The 19,150-nt window shown below is 36.8% G+C and overlaps 1 protein-coding gene across 1 annotated transcript in view; it reads right to left on the reverse strand.

Moving 5' to 3' along the window:
* Positions 1–1,843: 1,843 nt before the first annotated feature.
* Positions 1,844–19,150, reverse strand: part of CAPZA1 (capping actin protein of muscle Z-line subunit alpha 1) — a 48,247-nt gene continuing 30,940 nt past the window's right edge. The window contains exons 4-10 of the mRNA XM_049880067.1: positions 18,636–18,699; positions 14,822–15,028; positions 11,762–11,841; positions 11,085–11,163; positions 5,331–5,402; positions 3,792–3,854; positions 1,844–3,415 (exon numbers count right to left, since the gene is read on the reverse strand). Of these exons, the coding sequence (XP_049736024.1) occupies positions 3,275–3,415; positions 3,792–3,854; positions 5,331–5,402; positions 11,085–11,163; positions 11,762–11,841; positions 14,822–15,028; positions 18,636–18,699 (706 nt within the window). The 3' untranslated portion in view covers positions 1,844–3,274. The remainder of the gene's footprint in view (positions 3,416–3,791; positions 3,855–5,330; positions 5,403–11,084; positions 11,164–11,761; positions 11,842–14,821; positions 15,029–18,635; positions 18,700–19,150) is intronic.

The following is a 19,150-nucleotide window of genomic DNA, read 5'->3' on the forward strand; positions in this document are numbered from 1 at the left end:
ATATAAAACAGAGAGCAGGCACTAGAACTTGACAATCAGTAGAGGCACAGATGAAACAAACAGCCTTCAGCAGAGTCCTTTCAAACTCAAATATGAGAGTGAGGCCCCAAGGAAAACCTTTCCATCTGGCTGGGAAACCTTTGCCCTAGGACACCATAGACTGATTTCTGCAGTGTGTGATAAAACAGACACATTCAAGCAAATATTCAGCTGAGGGAGGCTCAGGAATTCAGGGAGCTACGAAGGGAGGGTTGACTTCCTCCCAATTATACAAGTGACCAAAGGTTTTCGATGGCCATGAAGAGTTTTACAAAAGTCAGTCTGAACTAAGGAAATCAATGGGACAGCCTCGGGCCAGGCTGACAGTTAATAAATTAAAAGGCGAAGGCAAGAATGTTTGAGTCTTTTTGCATTACAAGTAGAGTGGAGTAGAGCTAAATGTCCCTTAAAAAGGTGAGAATTTGAACTGGTCTGGGGAAGGGTTGTTGTTAGGCGGTGTCCAGCAGGTTCTGACTCATAGTGACCCCAAGTGTAACATACTGAAACACTGTCTGCTGGTCCTGCACCACCCTCACAATTGCTGTTTGAGCCCATTGTTGCAGCCACTGTCAGTTCATCTCCTTGAGGGCCTTACTCTTTTTTGCTGACCCTCTACTTGTGGCGTAGTGGTTAAGTGCTATGGCTGCTAACCAAAAGGTCAGCAGTTTGAATCCACCAGATGCTCCTTGGAAACTATTGGGCAGCTCTACTCTGTCCGATAGGGCTGCTATGAGTCGGATCGACTCAACGGCAACGGTTTTTTTTTTTTTTTCCTTTTCTACTTTACCAAGCATCCTGTCCTTCTCTAAGGGTTGGTACCTCCTGATAACATGTCCAAAGTAAGCTTCTAAGGAGCATTCAGGTTGTACTTCCTCCCCAAACAGATTTGTTCATTCTTCTGGCAGTCCGTGGTATATTCAATATTCTTTGCCAAGATAATTCAAATGCGTCAATTCTTTTTCAGTCTTCCTTTTTCATTGTTCAGCTTTCACATGCATATGAGGTGACTGAAAACAGCATGGCTTGGGTCGGATGTACCTTAGTCATCAAAGTGACATCTTTGTTTAAAGAAGTCTTTTGCAGCAAATTTGCCCAATGCAATACATTGTTAGATTTCTTGACGCTGCTTCCATGGGTGTTGATTGTGGATGCAAGTAAAATGAAATCCTTGATAACTTCAGTATTTCTCCATTTGTCATGATGTTGCTTATAGCATTCAAACTCCCTCAGGTTCCCTTGGGAACCAAGATAAAAGCCTTTCCCACATGTCTAAAGCTAAACCAGACTGGGACGGGAGGGAAAAGGAGCATTTTGAGTTAAGCCAATGTGAAATATTACCCAAGTTCAAAGTGCAGGGATTCTTTCATTTCTACTTCCTGCCAAGTGGCTATAAAAATGCTTGGTTCTTGCTTTCTGACTGGTAGGCAGAGAAGATAACTGGATCTTTCTTTTGACAAAAATGGAAACCCAAAAACAAAACGTTGAACCACTGGTAGCTTTTCAGGAGAGCAGTATGACCTCCAGAAACACCGCTCAAACTAAAAAAAAAAAAAGAAAAAAAGCTATTCTTTGCAAGTCTTTGGAGATTTTCTAAGTCTGTAATAGCTGAAGGTAGGAACCAATTTCATAAACCCTGAACACTCTCGTCAAATAAGATCAAAAACAGTTCCATATCTTACCTTGAAAAAAACAGCTGAAGAGATGGATTGAAAAGAAGAGACTCAGACAGGTTTAGAACAAAACCGGTATATTTGTATTGGTCTACCTGATACAGAGAGAGTGTGGTATGGATGGATAGTACGAATGACAAATAATACAAATATATTTTATTTGAAATAAACAAAAATGCTTACACAGCTCAACGGGTCACTTGGAATCACTCCTGCTTGACTGTATGACTAAGCAAAAAACAAAGCTGAAGCACAAACATCCTTCTTTTTGACACGTATTTGGAGATAAGTAGGAAGACACTACTTGGTTTTTAAAAAACTGACCTTCCCTTAAGGCCTGGTCATAGAAGTGTAAACAATGTAAATGAATCCACCATTACCAGCTGTCATATCATATCTATGTCACCTGTGTATTCTGAGATCAAACACACATACCTGCCAATATACCTGGGAAGGGTTGTTATATCACAGTTACATTTGAGTTCTTGGCAGGCAGGACTGAAGAAGAGGAATTTGGAACAAGTTTTATATCCTATTTAGAACAAATCACTAGTATTCCCTTAAATAACAGGTTACAATAGAAAGATACTGCCTGAAGTTATCCTTCTTACTTTGGTTCGTTTTTAGTTTTTATCTGTGATTTACATAGTTGTTTGAGTTGTTTGCTTATACTACAATCCTGCCACAAAGTATTAAAGCATAATATACTTATTATTCCTTCAACATCTGCATGTTTCAAGTTTTATATATACTCTACTACATCCATAGTATGTCAGCAGTTCTTGAATATTAAAAAAAGAACAAAAACAAATGGGTAATGCTTTTTAAAAATACAGATGTTTATAACTACAATGATACTAGATTGGAAGAAGACAATGAGGGAAGGGAAAAAAAAATACGTTCATGTGCAGGGAATGTGGTTCAAGTCTTTGGATTTAAAAACAACTTTCCCGGAGAAGCTGGGTATAATGGATTTCCAGAAAACTTCCTCTGCCCCCACCACCCCAAAGGATGTGAAAATCCCCAATCCAAAATTTTGAAAGCTACAGTCATGAGATGCCGTAAGTGATGATCAAAGCAGTTGGAGGGAGAAGGATGAATGTGTCTTCCATTTAGCTGTAGTTTGTAGCATAGCTTTTTTAGCTGTTGCTCTATCAGTAAAAACCACTGAAGAGCCAGAAGTTCTTTGAAGAACGGATAGAAAAGTACTGAACATATATTACCTGTCTGTATCAGTAACAGGGCTTCACGGCTAGGAAAATTTTCTCAACAGTACAATGACTCCAAGATAGATCTCTCTCTCTCTCTTCCCAACAATAAGTGTGGCAGGAAAAAAAAAAAAATTTACAAGTAGATATACTGACAACAGAATATTACAAAGTAGAGAACATAAAAGAATTCAGACAATGTTATAGGTTCAACAGTATTCCATGAGGCTAGAAAACCTGTTTACTTTGAAAGCCCTAGCAAAATATCACTCTTGTTTATAAACCACCTATTTATCATATGACCACATGTTGAATCCTTTTTTTCCCCCATGTACTGAAGAATCTTACATTCAGCCTTTAAGCATTCTGCATTTCTTTGCCAATCTTGTAGCTGAGTATCTTGTTCCAGTCGATCTTGGTGCGAGTAACTGGCAGCTGCCGGCGCAAGGCCTTGAATGTGGTGTCTGACATTGTTTGATAGTTTTCACTAATTGCTGTCTGCAATAGATAATTGAAGATGAGTTGCTTAAACAGAAATGGGGTTGGTTATGGATAGTACACTAGTTCTGTAGTCAAAGGACACGCTTGAGTCCCCTGTGAAGGGCAGACGGGACTTATTATTTCTAGTGAGCACCTCCTCTCCAATTTCTTGAGTTAAAAAACCCAACTAAATTATTTCTAACACTATGGCTGCTAGCCCAATCCCAACACCTTGATTACAAGGAGAATGCAAAACTGTAAGGTCTGCAAAGTCTCCACAATTAGTAACACTGAACAACATGTGTATTTATGTTAAAGGACACAGATCTAACAAAAGATGTTAAGAGCAAAATAAGGTACTATAGCTATTAAAATCAGTTCCAAATCTTCTTACCTGATACTCATTTTCTGCATGCTCTATGATTTTAATAAACTCCTTGGCAGTTTGGACTTCATTCTAATGGAGGGGGAAGGAAGGGAAAATATGAACATTTTTTAAAGGTATAAGCAGTGAATAAAAAGATACTGCACGTTCACCACAAAAAACACTAGTTTACAAAGTGTTTCCGTGCATATTACCTCCTCTGGTCCCCACAACAGCCATGTGAGGTAGCTATGTTATTATCATCACCTCCATTTTGCAGATGAGAAAACAGGATCTCCTTAAGGGATGTGTTCAAAATTATACAGCTTTTCACTGATAAAGTCAGGATCTAAATCCAGGTCTTTGCCAAAAACAAACAAAAACCTCATGCTTTTTCTATACTCTACTACAGTATGTCTAAAAGACATCATTATGAAGACCCATCTCTAGTTTAAGATGTTAATGATGCCCTCTACTTGCCATTGAAGATGCTAACTCAGCCAATCACATTTTGCTTTACATGATTTAGTTACAAAATTAAAGAATCTCTTCCTTTCACTATTAAGTACTAAAGAATTGGCAGTAAAAGGGTAAAATTTAAGGCCTAGAGGAACAGATGTCATCAAGTCTGATCCAGGGACTCCAAGGATTCCCAAGACTTTAAAGGAGGCCCTGCGAGGTCAAAACTATTTTCTATTTTCATTATAATACTGAAATATTATTTGTCTTTCATTCGCTCTCATGTATGTACAATGCATTTTCCCAGAAGCCATATGACGTGTGATGATTCTATGACTCTGAGGGCTAATGAATGACTGCAGCAGATGAGAGTCTAGCTGTCTTATATTAAGCCAGGCATTCAACAGGTTTGTGAAATTATAAATCAATGCCATTCTTATCACTATTTTATTTTGGTTTGAAAAGTAGAGGTATTTTTCATAAAAACGTTCTTTATGTTAACAAGTAATGGGCTTGCTATTGTTATTTTTAAATGAATTACATAGTTTAAACATTTTTCAGTTTTAATTTCTCGTAAGGAAAATAAATACTGGTAGATATAACACACATAAAGAAAAGCTCTTTGGAGTCCTCAGTAGCTTCTCAGAGCATAAAAAAAGTACTGAGTCTATGCAAGAAAGAATATAAGAACTAATTATATTCCTTCTTTCAAGGTATGGAACACAATACTTCTGACAGAATGCTCCTAAAAATGTTCAGTTTCTTAATTCTAATACTACGAGTATAGCCCTATAGTGTGTAGTTTGGCAAAATTACCCTTCTTCTGGTACTTATTTGCTGTTCTTAGCAAATTTCACAAGTGAGAAAAAGAAAGAAGTCTGTATTCTCTAAAGCTGTTATCACTATTCTGAGACAAAGACTGTTGTGAATTGATATAGCTGGTTGTATACTCTTATGCTAATAACAGTAACAGTTACTAGTAAACGTTGCCAAAATCAAAACCTTGAAAGCAAACAATTTCTACTGGCAGAACGCCATTCAAGCATAAAAATAATTTTCTAAGGAAAAACAAGGCACAAGTGAGACAGACTTTAAATACTTTACACTCACCGAAACAGTTACTGAATCCTGAACATCTTTATGACTAACCAACTGAACATTGCCATCTTCATAATAGTGAACCTGTGTGAAAGAATGTTTGAACAAGTTATATGTAGCTCATATAGAAACCTAATGCTTATGGTACAAATCTGTATCTTCAGCCATCTCCAATCTCGACCAACGCTGAACAATTATTAATTAATATGATCAATGGTGATACACAAGGTGGTATTAAAAATTCACAGAACTCCTTAAGAATTCTCTCCTTCCTTAGCAGGAAAGACTGATGATTAATTTTAATTAAGTTCAACAAACATTTATTCTAGGCACTGTGTTAGGCATTGAAATACAGATTTAAGATCCCACTATTACCAGTATTTAAATGATTAAAATCAAATCATTGAACATTAATTTTGCTCTGTGAAAACAAAGGAGTTTTGACGGGTCCTAATTCCTAAGGAGCCCAGTGGTATAGTGGTTAAGCACATAGCTGCCAACCTAAAGAATGTCAGTTCAAAATGATCAGCCGCTCCGTGGGAGAAAGATGTGGCAGTCTGCTTCCGTAAAGATTACAATCCTGGAAACCCTATGGGGCAGTTCTAGTCTGTCCTATAGGGTTGCTATAAGTCGGAATTGACTAGGTGGCAATGAGTTTGGTTTTGCGAATTCCTAATACCTATTGTATCTCTTCATATATATTATAATCGATATTGGTAAGTAGATCTGACCAGGCACAAGGAAAACCTGATTAAGAGTTAAAGACAAGATTGAAAAAGAAATATTTTACTGGTAAATTAGATTAGAAAACTAAGCCAGATAAAAGCAGCTCTGCAGATATAAGGAAAAGGGGGTGCTACAATTATGAGAGCAGTTAGCAAGAAGGACAGGTATACAAGAGACAGACTAACACATCAATGACATGCAAGGCTCAGGAAGCCATGGCAACTTAAAAGATAGGTTTAGTTACCATAACATGGCTACAAACTAGCCATAGAAACAGGATGAGACCATCCTTTTTTTTGTTAGGTCACTGGGTGGCACCAATGGTTTGTGCTTGACTGCTAACCTAAAGGTTGGCAGGTTAAACCCATCCGGTGGTACCACAGAAGGAAAGTCCTAGTGATGTGCTTCCATTAAGATTATAGCCAAGAAAACCCTAGAGTGCAGTTCTGCTCTGTGACACACGGGGTTGCCATGAGCTGGAATCGACTCAATGATGACTAACAGTAACAATCCTTTGGTTAAGAGCATTTATACCAGGTCTTGAAAACAGGAGTTGTTACCTAAGTGGACAAGGTAGAGAAGAGTATCTAGCAGGTGGATAAAAGGGTATGAGAGAATGGAGCACAAGCGGTTTAGTTTAGGGAAGAGTAAAGAACTCACTGTAGATGAATATGCGTGTAGGAGAGTGTGGCAGGAGACACTGCTATAAAGCTGGAAAACAGACTGTGAAGAGCAAAGTGCCTTATAAACCATGTTAAGAATTCATACTTTATCCTATTATAGGGGATGGGAACTCAGAAAGGGAATGTTTTGGAAAAGATTATACTTGTGCTATGAAAATGAAATGGAGAGAGATGAAGTTGGTGGTAGAATGCTAGTTAGTATAGGAAGTGCTTGTTTCCTACAACTAGTCTATACTACCAGTACATGTTTGAATGAAAGGAATGGTTTTAGAGACTAAAGCAGAAAGGCTAGGAGAAAAGCGGGGCCTACGCTGCTACAATTATTATTTACTGAGTATTCACTATGTGTAAAAAAAAAAAAATGTGTTAGGCACTACGTAAATCACTTTACATTATTACTTACAGCATCTCACTTAATCTTCACGAAAACTCAATGAGATTGGGACTACTACAGTAAAACCTCCAAAAGCTGAACCTGTGTAAGGTGGTAACCTGTCAGAGAAGGAACATGCAAATATTTTCCACTAAAACGAGCGACTGAAAAGTGGTAAAACTGCACCCTGTCAAAGGTAGAAAACTTAAGAGATGCAGAAAAAACAAGGCAGCCCCAGCTCTCACAGGTTTCACTGTATTGAGCTTATTTTACAGATGAGGAAACTGAGGCTTGAGGTAATTTAATATCTTACCCATGTTCACACACCTAGGAAGAGGAAGAGATGGGATTTGAATCAGATCAAATCCCAGAGTGAGAACCTTATTAAACGTGCTTATACTGCTGGAGCAATAGTTAAGTGCTACAGCTGCTAGCCAAAAGGCTGGCATTTTGAATCTACCAGCTGCCCCATAGGGTAAAGCTATGAGTTGGAATCGACTCAACAGCAACAGGTTTGGTGTTTTTGGGTTTTTATACCTCCCAAGGCTATGTTTTGTCAAGATGTTGGAAATTCCCTGATCCAGGTGGAAATAAAGTATCCCAGTAGGGCCTTATTCTTTTGAGATAGCATTAGAACTGGATAACAGTCAGATGACTGGATAACTAGACAGAAACCACAATGCTATCAGCAACAAAAGGGCTTTCTTGGACAATACGAACCCATAACATATCCTTGTTTAAAGGATGAAAAGAAGTATCTTCCTTACTGGGGACAAATAGCTGGCTCTGTCCAGATGGCAAGAGAAGCTAGACTTTCCGTATGCTGGCCAAACCCTTAAATTTTACCTTTTGGCTTTCTAAAAGAGGTTAAAGAAGAAAGACAATTTAAGAATACACTGGAGAAGCAGAGAGCTCCTAAGTGCCTGTAATACTTAAATGCAAAAATCAGAGCAGCAAATACTTGGGCAAAAAAGATTGGGCTAAACAATGATGACATATAAAGGCTAAAATCTCAACAGCCAAGGACAAGGATATTCAAAATACAGGATGGACCACACTAAAACATTCGTTTTGTTTATCTGATGGCAAGTAACCTGAAGTCCAGAGGCTGACAAAAACACTGGGAAGAGGAACAGGCACAGATAGGATGGGGGTATTAAAAAAAAAAATGGAGATCTGGCCAGAAAAGAAAAAGGGATTTGTATGCTTCTCAGAACCCATCTGAAGGAAGGAGGTATGCAAGGCATGTTTTTTAATCCAAGAATAAATACTATACAATTAGTTAAAATTCTGTAATGTTTCTTAGGAACGAGGGCATGGACAGGAATATAGGGTGACGCTAATAAGTCTCACTTTTTATGAACTCAACCGAAAACTCTAAAAATATCAATTTTATTCTCTAATGTACTCATAATACAATAATTTTCAGAAATTAAGCTTAAACTCTGTCTATTCCAAAACAAAACCTTTCCTGGATCTTACCTGCTGATATAAAAATGGTTCAGTTAACTAATACAAATTTCCACATGATTATCATTAACATAAATTCCGAGAATTCTTTTGCCTTCCCAGAACTACTCTTTTGTCTACAGAGTAACCCAAAGCGTTAAATATCTTACATGACTTTTCCAAATAATTCTCACTCTGATTTTTAAAATATATAGAAATGAAACAAACCCTTCCCAAAAGTGTGGTGAGATAATCTATGCTTGAAAGATATAAATGAGGGTCTGGGCACTGGACTCTGCTGTAAAGGGATTATAACACACCACCCTTGGTGATGTGTGCTGTCACTTTATATGTTTGCATTGGCAAAACAAAAACATAAATAACTATTTCCTTCCAGAAGGAAAATAAACGTATTTACATAAATTTATAATTTGCCAGGTTAATACTGATGCCATAGTTATGAGAGGTTTAAAAGCGTCAGGACCTAATAGATATGGTTAACAGAGATAAAACAATATGTTGTCTTGGGTTGGGCTCCCCTACAAACAGACCTCAAGACGAATATTTGAGGTGAGGTAGTTTAAAAAAACCAAAAACCCAGTGCTGCCGAGTCGATTCCAACTCATAGCGACCCTATAAGACAAAGCAGAACTGCCCCACAGAGTTTCCAAGGAATGCCTGGCGGATTCGAACTGCCGATCCTTTGGTTAGCAGCCGTAGCACTTAACCACTACGCCACTAGGGTTTCCGGAGGTAGTTTATGTGGGAGGTAATCACAGGAAGCACTAGTAGGGGCCTGAGGAAGTAAAACATAGAGGGGTGGAAGTGTTACAGGTGTATTAAAGAGCAGGTTATAATTGCAGGTGCCAGGGATCTCCGAAAAACTAAGCAGAACATGTTATAGAGGAGTGAGGAAGTGACGTATTTATCTACCAGCTCTTGTATGTTACTGAGGGCTGCTCCCAGAGCTGTGAATATGACACTTCCAGCCTGCCTCATCTAAGAGTTGGGCATTCTATTGTGGCCAGGAAAAGCTTCCAGGAAGAGAGATGCGGCAGCTTGTAGTTGAAGCTATAGGTATGTATGGAAAGAGTGAAGGTAGACAGCATCTCCTACATACACTTTTTGATAAAATTATACATTTAAAAAGGTAACTCTTGCTAATTGTGATTTTTAAAACAAGACAACACAATATAGCTATACTAGGTACTAATGGTCTCCGTTACCAGTAACTATTTGATCTGACTTTAGAGTTGGTCAGGCTTAAGAATTAAATCACCCTAAAATTTTAAAGTCAAATCTCTGCTAGAATATTAGAAGACTTCAATCCAATGTGTTACAGCTACTTTATTCATCTGCCAGTCTTTCCTGACACCCTCATTAGTAATCTATTCTGCTTGGCTATTTATATTCCATAAACTGATGACACTTGGCTATTCTCTCTAGTTCCTTTGTTTTATGTACTTGGTTTTAAAATCTGTCATGACTGTAAAAAACCTTATTCATGCAGCTTTTTTCAGAGTTGAGCTAAACACACACACACAACCCTAATTATAGTAGCTGCTATATATTAAAATCAAACCCATTGCCATCAAGTCGATTCCGACTCATGGCGACCCCATGTGTTACTGAGTAGAACTGCTCTACAGGGTTCTCTTGGCTATAGCCTTTATGCAAGCAGATCACCAGGCCTTTCTTCTGCATGCTGCTGGGGGGGTTCAAACCGCCAACCTCTCCGTTAGTAGCCACCGGCCAACAGTTTGTGCCACCTGAGGACCTCCCACTTGCTATATAGAAAACCCAAGACCAAACCCATTGCCATCGAGTCAATTCTGACTCCTAGTGACCCTACAGGACAGAGGAGAACTGCCCCACAGGGTTTCCAAGGATGTAATCTTTACGGAAGCAGATAGCCACATCTTTCTCTCACAGTGGATGGTGGATTTGCACTGCCAACCTTTTGGCTACCAGCTGTGAGCTTAACACTGTGTCGCCAGTATATCTTGGCTACTATATAAACAAACAAACAAATAAAAAAACCCAAACCCATTGCTGTCAAGCTGATTCTGACTTGGAGTGACCCTACAGGATAGAGCAGAACTGCCCCATAGGGTTTCCAAGGAGCAGCTGGTGGATTTGAACTGCTGACCTTTTGGTTAGCAGCCAAATTCTTAACCACTGTGCCACCAGGGTTCCAATATATAAGAATTATTTCCTTCTTTCTTAACAATGCTGCCTGATAATTCCTAGAAGATCTTAAGTTCTCCTTCTTTTCACTTGCGAAGAGTAGACTGGAGAAAGAGAAAAATAACAAGGAAGCAGTACACTCCATGTGACTATGCTTTATCAATAGCCCTCTCTGCTTAACTACCTCCCCAGGAGAGAAGCTTTTCCTTCTACTCAATGACATCAATTCCCCTTTCCATGTACATATAGGTGGTCCTTATTTCTAACAACAGAACAAAAAGCAATTTGCATGTCTAGTTTAAAGATAAGACATTTTAACTATGGCCTATTAACATGTTGGGATCTCACCTGAATTTTAAGCACTCCAACTACTTGGGCTGTAGGTGGTGTGATGGTGAACTTCCACTCTGATCTCCAACGACCATTCCTATTAAAACACACACACACAACACTGCAGAATTAGTAATGGGCAGGAAAAAAGGTGATCGGCCACTGAGGCAAAGGAGCTGGGAAAGAGGAAAGAAAGAAACAAGTTATTTCCAGCTTGACAAATCTAAGGATCTGCCCATTCAAATACAAATTTTGATCTAAGTGGCCTATTAGCCTTTTCTAAAGTGTTTTGACTTTCATTTTTCCTTTTTTCTTAAAGTAGAAAACCATTCCTATTCTGTTCATGGGAGGCCTTTCCACAAACGGATGGGTGACTGTGATATGCGATTAACTCAAGTATTATTATCCCTAACCCAAGTAAAACTCAGGCTTCCCACTGGGCACTTTATTAATCCCTTCATCTCATACAATATGAGGGTACTTAAAAAAAATGACAGATTATGAAGTCTTAGAATTAGGAAGAATCTAAGTGATCGTGTCTAAATACCTTGTCTTACAGATGGTGAACTGAAAACTTTACATCAAATAACTTATCCCAGGCTAGTTAGATTAAAAACCAAGTCTCAACTGCTGGTTTAGTGGATTCTTTCCAATGAAAACGAGATACAAATAGAGAAGAACCTCTACTTACTTACCAGAAGTTTTTAGGTTGAAACTGGTGGCTTTCAATACATGCAATAATAGTCTGCTGCCCATCTATAGTTTTAGCATAAACCTATTGTTAAAGAAAAAAAAAAAGTTAGACTCTGAAAACACATTTAATCTAAATAACCACAAACACTGTACAAAAGCAGTGTGCTAAATGCTTGGGGAAGACAAAAAATCATACAGAATAAGCTTATGATACAACAGAGCTAATGGGATTTGAACACAAAGCAGAATGTTCTAGAGGAGACAGTGGTACAATGAATACAGATAGAAATATTGCTCCTGACTTAGTGTACAAGGAAGGTGCTGTCTGGGCTAGGCCTCAGAAGATAAATGGTATTATGATATCCAGAGACTGGGAATAAAGATGAATAAGCAGGCAGACAGGAAACTGAGGGCTTGCTCAGTGAATGATACTTAGTTCTGTCAGTTAGAGGATGTGTGTGAAGCAGACTGGTGAGAGACAAAATGGGATGGTAGATCGAGGTCAGATAGATAGGATGGTAGATTCAGGTCAGACAGTAGATACAAGAAGTTTGGACTTTATTCTACAGGCAATGGAGAGACACCAAAACATGACCAGAACTATTATTTGGGGAGGATAACCAAGTATTAGTATATAGGTTAAAATGGAAGAAAATCTGGAGATTGCTTACGTGGTCACAGATTTAGTCTAGGCATGAACTAGGGTAGTTATCATTGGAAATGGAAAGGAGGGGTCACATACAGAATGCAGAAGTACAGAGTCTAGCAATATATTACAAGTAAAGAGCAAAAGGAAGGAGCCCAAGTGACTACATACTTGAATGACTAGAAAAATAGTAGGCCATTAACAACTTAGGAGATCAGATGGATGTTCAGCAAGTAGTTAAGAACACCAACCATTTCTTAATGTGGGGGAGATAAATGGAAATGTAATCACCAAGAGAAAGCAAAGAAAACAGTGCTTTATAGTTTGCAAAATGTGATTTTCACTTGTATTTTCCTTTTACTCTAATAAATATGGTGAAACACATTGTTATCGTCTACAGATGATAAAGCTGAAGCTCACAGAGGTTGACTGAGTTACGCAAGGTCACTCAGAAAGAACACGGTGAAGGTAGAACCCAAACCTTTTTCTTTCCTGACATCAAATTCTACATTCTAACACCAAATATATACAACATTAAATGGATTATGAGCTTTCAAGAGAGAGAAATGCTAGAGAAGAAAGCAGCATTGGGAAATGCCTACATTTACAAAGGTAAGGGAGGAGAAAAGAAATAAGTAGACAGAGTAAGAATAATTAGAGGGTGCTAACTTAGCAGCCAAAGTAAAAGATAATTTCTAGATGTAGCTTGTTTGCCTCTGTGTGAAATGCCATACAGAAGTCAAGGATCAGGAAAAGTACACTGGATCAGGCAATTCAGAAACCATTAGTAACCTCAGAGAGCAGTTTCTGTACACTGGGGACTAAGGCCAAAATTCAACGGATTAAGGAGTTGACAGGTGATGAGGATGGAACCAGTAGGAATACAATGCTCCTTATTTTGCTGGTGAAGCAGAGAAAGATGAGGGGAAGGAAGAAGTGGAGGAGAGGAAGGAAGGACAGGGGAAAAGAGGAGAAGTAACTTATAGGAACTATTATGACTAAGGGAAAGTTTTTTTCTCTCCCTTAAGGGTAGGAGAAATAATATTTCTAGGTAAAGAAAAACATTAGAAAACAAAGCCACAAGAAGACATCTTGAAGTAGGCAGAATAGTGTGCAATTAAGAATCAGGACACTTCTTCCTCAGATTCAAGAAAGACTTCTAAGTGTGGAGAGAACACAAAGAAAAAGATATCATGTCAGTCTTAATCCTAATAAAATATGGGAGATTAGATATCTATTTGAGGACAATGAAAATGGTTTGAAACAAACAACAGAGAAAATGTCATAGGGAATAATGAGATAAAATTAAGAATTACTAAGCAGGATAGCTGATAAATAAGACAACTGTGCATAATTGTATACATCTAGAACAATTCATGACTTTCTTTAGCTCATTTGATAGCTAAGCAGTAAAAAAAAAAAAAAAGGAGACAGTAGGTTATAGGTGGCATGTCATGTCTCCCTCTGCAATATTGGGAACCCAATGTTGGGTTCCCCAAAAATGGATTTTCTCATTATTTTTTTTTTTTAAAAGTCAAGGTTATAATAACAACAGCTAACACTGAAGCAGAACTTGCTAAGTGCCAGGTACTCTTCCAAGCACTTTACATGCATTAACTCTCTTAATCCTCTGAGGTTAAGAACTATTATTATTCCCATTTTACAGATGAGGGAACTGAAACACTGAAATACTAATTCGCTCAAGATCACACAACTAGTTAACTAGCAGGGCTTGGATTCAAATCAGTTAGTATGGCTTCAGAGTAAGTGCTCTTAACCACTATTCTAAACTGCTACTTAATTCATCATCATTATACATTTAAAATATTCCAACCAATTTTTTTAATATGCCACAACTTTACAAATAAGAAATGAGAGCCAAATTTACTATTTTTAGAGCCAAGTGGTGGTAAAAGAAAACCAAGTTACTGTTAATTTTTTTTTTTTTAATTCAGTTCAAATACTTTTGACTATGCAATGAAAACATCTAAACTATGTAGAGGCAGCACCTTGTAAAAAGGTCCGTATCAAAAAGCCATAAATAAGGCCAATAGCTCTCTCAACAATCTTAGTTTGCCATTTTTTCCCCCATGTTTAAGCTATAGAACTTTAAAACCTTTTTTTCACAGGTGTAAGGCAATTTCAGATGAGCAAATCTGAAAACGTAAAGTAGAATACACTGAGATTTTTTTTTTAATTTATGCATTTGGGTTTTTTTTTTTTGCACTGAGATTTTTAAAAAGAATTTTCTATATGAAAATTTCCTTTTTATATCCTTTTCAGAAATGATTTACAAAATAAAATGCGGAGGAGATCATAACTAAGAAGGAAGTGATGTTTGTCTGACCCAAGTCCCCAAAGGATACGGTAGGTATGAAAAACAAAACATTCTGTGATAATGAAACAGGTACTTAACAGTACAGAAGCCGTTGGAATAATGATCTTTCACATAAGCCCTTAGAGCACTGTCGCAAGATTCTCTCCAAGACTTCAGGCCTCCATCTATGTCCTCTGGTTGGGGGTCACTTGCTTCTTTCCGTAAGTGATCAAATTTAAAGGAAATTTTGTTTCTTGGATCTAAAAATCTGCTATTACCCAGGTCACCATGTTCTGTAATTAAGACCTTCCAAAGAATAATTACAAATATGAGTAACTCTGTAAAAAAAACAAAGTTTAGTGCTGCTTATCACATTTTGCAAAAACAAATAAAAATTCTGAGGAAGACGGTTAACTTTTCATTTTCTCAGATTACTCTTTCATACTGATTTATCAACCAAATCCTATTTTTATTCTTAGAGAAAATATTATATTTATGGATAAGTCAGCTTTAAACTGCAAAATTTTCCTCATCCTAACAATAACTTTCATTTCTTGGTTTCCTTTTAGCATATTTCTTATGTGTATGGTTTATACATAGCTGTAATAATTTGTATGTATACCTGCGCGTTCTACTTTTTTCACTTATCCTGTGAAAACTTTTCAGTCATACTTAGCATTTAAAATAGGTTAACACATTCACATGGTTCCCAACACCCGCCCCGCCACACAAAGTGAAGTATCTCTGTCTCATCCCATATCTTATCCACCAAATTCCTAATAAATCTTCCCTGCACCCACACAGGGTAACCGGTTTTATTCATTTAGAACAGAGGCTGACAACATACATACAGGTGCCACCTATTTTTGTAAATAGTTTTACTGGAACATAGCCCTGCTTATTCATTTTTGTATTGTTAATGGCTGTTTTCAGACTACAACATCAGGCAGAGTTGAGAGGCTGCGACAGAGATACAGCGTTCTGCAAATCAGAAAATATTTACTATCTAGCTCTTTACAGAAAAAGTTTGCCAATCCCTGATTTAGGGTATTCTTTCAGCACTTTTTAAAAAATAATAGCAAATATAAATATGTATTCTAATTCTCTACCACTTTCTTTTACACATTAGCATACTATACTTTGTTTTTTAAACTTAATTAGCTAAAAAATATTTCCTATTAGTACTCAAGAGAACGTCTTTGTTCTTTATCATAGCTGTGTAATACTCCATTTTATGGATGTACAAAAATTTATTCAACTAGTCCCCTATTAATGAATGAGTGGATTGTTTCTAACCTTATGCTATTATGAACAATACTGCAATGAATGTTCTTGTATATTTATCTTTCTGCACAAGTACTAATTACATGTGTGGGAAAAATTTCCTGAAGTGGGACAGTTGGGCCAAAGGATAAATGCATTTGTAATTTTGACAGAGAATGACAAATTGCCCGCCATCCGTAGAAATTTTAACTGGCAGTTCTTTTCATCTTTTAAAAATAATTTTATTGTGGTAAAATATATATATATATAACAAAATTTGCCTTTTTTAAGAATATAATTCAGTGGCATTAATTACATTTACAATGCTGTGCAACTTCATCTTTTTATAGGCATTTATATTTCCTATTCTCTGAACAGTTCATATCTTTTGCCCATTTTTCTACCAGGTTTTTGGTCTTTTCCTTTATTTGTTAGGGAGATTAACCCTTGGCATGTGTTTTGAGTTCCACATATTTTTCCCTAATGTGCCATCTGTCCTTGGATGCATTTATCATTTTTAATAATTGCACATGATCCCACAATATTGACATATCATGGTATATGATTGTTGCTTTATAATATTTTTGTTTGCTAGCATTAGTCTTCTTCATTGTTCTTGATCAGAGTAATCCTTTCCAGCCTGTTACAATTTTCTTAAGAGTTATATGAAACCTATTTGAAAAACAAACTTTCTAATATCACTTGTATTTCTCATTCAGATAAGCTTTTCTACTATCATTTATATTTTTTACTCAGAATTGTTGTATTTAAAGCTACTTAACTTTTCATTTATTTCTCTGATTAAAGTGTGTATGTGTGTGAGTATATCTGAACTTTGTGGCAGACTAAACTGCTAGTTTAGTAAATATCCATTCTCTCCTCTTTTCTTACTAACTGAACCTCAAACTCTTTCAAGGATGCAATGCGACCAGCTAAAAAATTACACTTCCCAGCTACGGATAACGAAGTGATATGAGTTCTGGCAGTAACTTATCAGTGGAAGTTGTTTCTGGAACAGCTGGCAGCACGCCTTTTGCACCTTCTCCCTTTTCCTTTCTGGAACATGGATTCAACACTCAGAGGTGGAACAGCCATCTTGAGAGCATGACAATGAAAATCATACACTAAGTACTGCATAATAGAGAGCTAGAAACAAATTGGGTCTTCTGATGGTATCATGGAGCTGCTGTTAATGGCCCTAAATATTACCTCTATACACCTTATGTGGGAAAAATAAAATTTCTATTTAGTTAACCCATTGTAGGTTTCTTTTTTGTTCTGTTTTGTTATATGCAGTGAAGGCACCTACTTTAGTCACTCATATCTTTCCTTACGTATCATCCAGGTGATGCCCCCCCCCCTTATTTTTTGAGTTTACTTCAAAGAATGTGATGATGCTTGGCTACATTTTTAAGCTGTTACTGGTATATTGGGAATGTTGACAAAGTTGGCCATTTCTTATATAATGCACCTGGACACAGATGTTATATTTTAATAATTCCTCTATTAAAGTATACTTAATAATTCCTGTATTAAAGTACACAGAAACTTCCATCAATATTTACCACTTATTTTCTAGATTTTTTTGCATTTTATATTTATAGTTAACCTATTTTCATTGAGAAAATTTAGATAAGCAAAAATATTAACCAACAAAAACAACAAAACAAATACCAGTAATTCTGTTGCACCAATACGTACATTTTGGTGTATATTTTCCCATACTTTTTTTTTCCTATGCACATCTACATCCTTTGTTTCTTCAATTCTGAAGACGCATATGTCACCCCATGATCTAACATTTCAGAAACTGAGATGTATCCTACGCTCGATGGCATCTTAGCACTGAGTTAGACTGGCATTGTTTTTTTCGTCTTTGCAGTACATAAAAGAATAGCACGTTTTCCACAGAATTTAAGATGTATTGATCTAATACTGTACCTGTTCATGTCAATATTTTAAGAATAAAATTGACATAATTCTATGTAGGTTGCTTTGTAATATTTTAGCTTAATATATTATAAACATCTTCCCAGATCAATAACTATCCACCTATATCAATTTTCAATGACTACAGTGTAGTTGGGTCTATAGATAATTTAGAGTACCAGACATCTAGATTTTTCCCAGTTTTTCAAAACTTTGCTTTGAATAATCTTTTTGCACATTTGTACAATGATTTCCGTGGGATAAATTCTGTGGACTTGCTGATTCAAAGGGGATTCAGACCTTCAAAAGGCATTGGTACATACTGTCATATGGCCTTTGAAGCATATGTTAATGTATTTGCAAATAACTACAGTAATAATGGGAATATTTGCTCCTGTTTTTCAATAGGAATTTCTCTGTTTCTCCATTAAATATAACGTCCCTTGTTATTCTTACCAAGGAGAATTGGGAACAGCAGTAAAACCTATAGACTCAATTTCTTTTATTTTCACTGTTCTTGTTGGGAGCAGTTCTCCTTTCTTGTCAAAGAAATTACCAGTATTATCAGAGAAGAAAAATTTCCTAATATATAGAATATTTACAGAAATTATAAAAACTAAGAAATGAATTTATTCAGCATCTGATCTTCAGATAATCTGCTTTGGTTTCTAGGATTTTTACTACCTGCCAGGTATAGCCTACCTAACAGGAAAATTATTACCTGATCTTCATATCCTTCTATCTTCACAGGTGTGAACTGATCCATGTTATACTGGGCAAATGCACTGTTTTTTAAAAAGTAAAAAAGAGAAAGGCAGTGAGAGGGAGAGAAAAGAATTGCGTACAAACACAAAAGGTAGTTCACAGACCAGTGAAAGAAAATGTGAAAACATGACCTGGTGCTTTCCCCGCCTCCTCCCTAGACATCTAGAATCAAAACGCCTTCCAGGTTTCTGAAGGAACTCCTCTCCACAGAGATCTCAGAAGTACCCTGAGCTTTGAAATTACCTTTTCTTCTCCATTCCTAAGCTCCAATAGAGCTCTCACTTAAACAATTTTTACGTTTTAAGCAACCAGATGATTGTGACTTGCCAACAGTTTTAATCATTTACACAGAATCTTTCAGTAATTCAAAAGAAACTTTCAAATGATACCCTATTTTGCAAATTTCTTCTTTATCCTGGGTTCTGTGAGGCAGGTCAAGGTGGGAGATACAATAATTAAATGTATTGGAAG

This window comes from Elephas maximus, chromosome 3, assembly GCF_024166365.1.
Source record: "Elephas maximus indicus isolate mEleMax1 chromosome 3, mEleMax1 primary haplotype, whole genome shotgun sequence".
Taxonomy (NCBI): Eukaryota; Metazoa; Chordata; class Mammalia; order Proboscidea; family Elephantidae; genus Elephas; species Elephas maximus.